The sequence below is a fragment of the Bison bison genome, unplaced genomic scaffold (assembly GCF_000754665.1).
Source record: "Bison bison bison isolate TAMUID 2011002044 unplaced genomic scaffold, Bison_UMD1.0 scf7180017864334, whole genome shotgun sequence".
NCBI classification, from domain to species: Eukaryota; Metazoa; Chordata; class Mammalia; order Artiodactyla; family Bovidae; genus Bison; species Bison bison.
The window spans coordinates 1,682,939-1,686,517 of NW_011494906.1; the positions used below are offsets into that span (position 1 = coordinate 1,682,939).

At 62.6% G+C, this 3,579-nt stretch overlaps 1 protein-coding gene across 1 annotated transcript in view; it reads right to left on the reverse strand.

Moving 5' to 3' along the window:
- MYRF (myelin regulatory factor) overlaps positions 1 to 3,579 on the reverse strand; it is a 39,027-nt gene that overhangs the window by 6,406 nt on the left and 29,042 nt on the right. Inside the window, exons 16-24 of the mRNA XM_010854061.1 lie at positions 3,364 to 3,475; positions 2,777 to 2,886; positions 1,768 to 1,928; positions 1,623 to 1,695; positions 1,255 to 1,343; positions 889 to 957; positions 402 to 482; positions 175 to 260; positions 6 to 65 (exon numbers count right to left, since the gene is read on the reverse strand). Of these exons, the coding sequence (XP_010852363.1) occupies positions 6 to 65; positions 175 to 260; positions 402 to 482; positions 889 to 957; positions 1,255 to 1,343; positions 1,623 to 1,695; positions 1,768 to 1,928; positions 2,777 to 2,886; positions 3,364 to 3,475 (841 nt within the window). The remainder of the gene's footprint in view (positions 1 to 5; positions 66 to 174; positions 261 to 401; positions 483 to 888; positions 958 to 1,254; positions 1,344 to 1,622; positions 1,696 to 1,767; positions 1,929 to 2,776; positions 2,887 to 3,363; positions 3,476 to 3,579) is intronic.

Sequence of the window (3,579 nt, forward strand, 5' to 3'; positions counted from 1 at the left end):
GGTAGAGCACAGGTCCAAGGTGCGGAGTGCCGGAGCTGGGGCTGAGCGGGTCGGGCCAGTGGTACCTGAGGAAACCAGAGGCTGTGTGAGCCGGACGGGTCAGCACAGCTCCCCACCCAGGACACACGCACCGCTCCCCGTCCTACCCACTCCAAACCCACCCCCGGCACGCACCCAGCAGCAGAGAGGGCTGCGGGCCCAGCACCCCAGTGGTCACGGGGGACTGTCGGAGCTGAGTGGTCCCAAAGCTCTGGCTGGACCTGCTGGGGAAGGGTGGGCTGAGCTCAGAGGGGCTGGGCGAGCCTGGGCTGGGAGTCGCAGAGAAGCGGGAGAGACGCGAGGAGATGGACAGGGAAGGCAGAAAGGAGGCAGCAGGGAGAGGGCTTGGTCCAGACACGTACCATGGGCACATGGCCTCGCTCCCCCCAGGGTGCTGGGGCCGGAGCAGGGCCAGAAGACAGGAAGTAGACACGGCAAAAGAGCTAAGGGCGGCAGAGAGGAAACGGGGGCGCAGGCACAGGGAGGAGAGAGAGAGAAGACACGGTCAGAGATGGCCCAAGGGCTGAGGGTAACAGTGGGCAGAAGAGCCCAAGGCCCCACCCTGGCCCTCCTTCCCCCACCCCCTGCTCTGACCTGGGCCCCGCGGAGACCCAGCTACCTGGAGAAGCAATACCAGCTTCAGCAGGACAGCGAAGCAGCTGCTTCCCCCGCCAAACCAGGGGACCTTCTGACCCCCCACTGCACCCCCCACAAACCCCCGGTGGGGTCAGATTTTGAGGTGGAGCCCCCTTTACAGGAGACATTTTCCAGGGCTCCTCTGACTCTAGCCGCCCACCCAAGCCCCACCTGGCCTGGTGACAGCTGGCAGCCAGGCCTCCAGGGACATACCCATCACTTTCCACCAGATCCTCCTCGGTGCGCAGGCTCAGCACGTACAATGTGGACATGGACACCACGCTGGGGGCCGCAGGAAAGGGCTGTTGTTAGAGCCAGAGCCATGGACCAGTGCCCTCTCCCCAGCATGGGGGCCTGTGGTTTTTGGTCCCAGGGGACAGGCTCCCAAAGGGATGGCTGTATGTGGGTCTCCCCAGTCTCGGGGGGAGGAGGAGACAGGATGAGGCAGCCCCCCGCTCCTTCCCCGAGAGCTCAGCCACTTCATCTCCCAGGCCACGGCCTCCTGCTCCCCCAGGCCCAGGCCTGCAGGCAGCCCGATGCCCCAAGCCAGCCACCCCCAGAGTCTGGAGGACCAGTCACCTGAAGGCCATGACCACCACCAGGGCCACGATGGTTCCCTGCAGGAAGCGCTGGCTGATGCAGGCCTGGTCTGGGACCACAGATGATGACTGAGGACCAAGAGGAAAGGGGACAAAGGCCCAGACTTAGGGAGCCCGTGGTCTTGCCCACCGTGGGCTCTGCTGGAGGTGGGGGACAAAGGCTACTCATCCCCCTAGCAGGCTGAGGGGGAGGGAAGAGGAACCGGGAGCTGGGGGAGCTAGAAGGTGGGGAGGGGAGGGATGAGGAAGTGCTTCTAATCAGTGAGCTGGGAGAGGCACCAGCTGGAAAGGCTCCATGAGGATGGGGAGGCCCCAGTCCAGCCTGCCCCCCATCCTGCCCACCCTCACCTTGCTGGCCACCTTGGGGGGCCTCTTCTTGTGGGGGACGCTGCCTGCCCGGCTGAACTGGCTCCCTGCATGGCTGCAGCAAGAGGACCAGGTCAGAGGTGCCCCTGGGAAGGGGGTCAGGCCCTCCCCCGGCCTGCGCCCCCACCTGAAGGCGCCCGAGCTGCCGGTGGACTTGAGGCTGTCGAGACGCCGCAGCTTGGCCAGCTTGTGGCTCCAGCGCTCCAGCTCGTCGATGCGCGTCTCCAGGTTGTCCGTCAGCTTGCACAGCTCCTTCACGGCACCCACGTTCTCCATGAAGATACGCTCCTGCCGCAGGCGATGGCCAGTGTCGAGGGCACAGTCAGCCCCTGGGGGCCCCAGGCCATGGGCCCATGGGGAGCAGGAGGGAGCCCTCGAAGCCCCACCCAGGCCAGCCTCACCTCTCGTCCAGCCTCAGCTCCCCCTGTTCCCTGTTCCCTGCTCCCTGTTCCTGCCTCTGAACACCATCCCACCTCTGCACCTTTCCCCACCCGTGTTCAGAACCCGTGGTCCTCAGAGCCTCTCGCCTCCATCTCCCCCTTTGATGGACGCAGTGTCTAAGACTTCAGCAGAGGCCAAGACCTAGGACATGCTCACTGGCACCCAGCGTCATGCCAGGAAAGTTACAAACATCATCCTCAACAAACCACGTGTTTAAACTTTGCCATAACCCTATGACAGAGGATGAGATGGCTGGATTGCATCACCGACTCAATGGACATGAATTTGAGCAAATTCTGGGAGATGGCGAAGGACAGGGAAGCCTGAAGTGCTGCAGTCCATGGGTCACAAAGAGTCGGACATGACTGAGCCACTGAACAACAAAACAACATGAGACGTTCTCAGCTGTAACGATCGTTTCCTTCCTTTTGCAGGAGAGGAAGATGACTCTCGTGAGGTTCCTCTTGCCCTTGATCACACAGCCACAGACTGGCCAAGTCCTCATCTCCCACCTCCACCTCTCCCTGTGGGGTGGGGAGTGGGTTCTAGAAGCACCATGAGGGAAGACTGGAGTGAGGGGACGCTCCGACTCTCTGCACTTCAGTGCCCTGTCTCTATGGGGGTGGTGCTGAATGCCCTCCAGCTGGTCCACCCTTCTGCCTCTTGGGCTCCTTCCAGTTCCCCCACCCAGAGACCTTGTTCACCACCAGGAAGTTCTCTATGGTTTTCCCATTGGCAAAGACCACGTCTCCCGTGTCCTTCACGGCCTCGGGCAGGATCTCCTTCACCTCCTGAGCGATGACACCTGGGGAGGGACAAGCCAAGTGTGTGTTGGAGGAAGGTGTGCCCACAGCACCATAATGTAGGCAGGGGCTGGGACTGGTGAGGGTGAAATTCTGGGAGCTAGAGATCTGAGATCCAGGGAGCCCTGGAGCAGGGTGGCAGTTCCAGGGACCAAGGTGTGGGGTTCCGAGGGGTAGGTGCGGGTAGGGGCAGATTCTCAGAAGTAAGGACCACAAGGGAAAGGGGGCAGAGATCCAGGAGAATAAAGGCAAGATTCATGCAGGGAACAGAGGAGTGGGGATCCCGGCACCACAAGTGCCAGACGTCCAGCGTCAAAGTGCAGGGGCTCAGGGCGAAGGGAAAGGTCTCCCAGAGGGCCGGGATTCCCAGGGGCGGGGTTCCATGAGTCGAGGAAAGGGGTTCTTGGAAGCAGAGTTTCCAGAGGACAGGGACAGGGGCGGGGTTACCAGATGCCAGATCCCAGCCCCTAGATCTTTACCCGTTTCTGGTGCAGCGGCTTCGATGCCGGCAGTGGCGGCAAACTCCGGCTTGTACCTGTAGTGCACCAGCCGCATGCGCGAGATCCTCTTCAGCTGCTCGGTGGTGTCCACCTGCGCGGGAGCCAGGGCCCAACTGAACCTCTCCCCTCCTGGGCCCATCCGGTGGCAGGAGTGTGGAGGGGGTAGACCCTGCTACCACCAGTGTGGCGGGATCC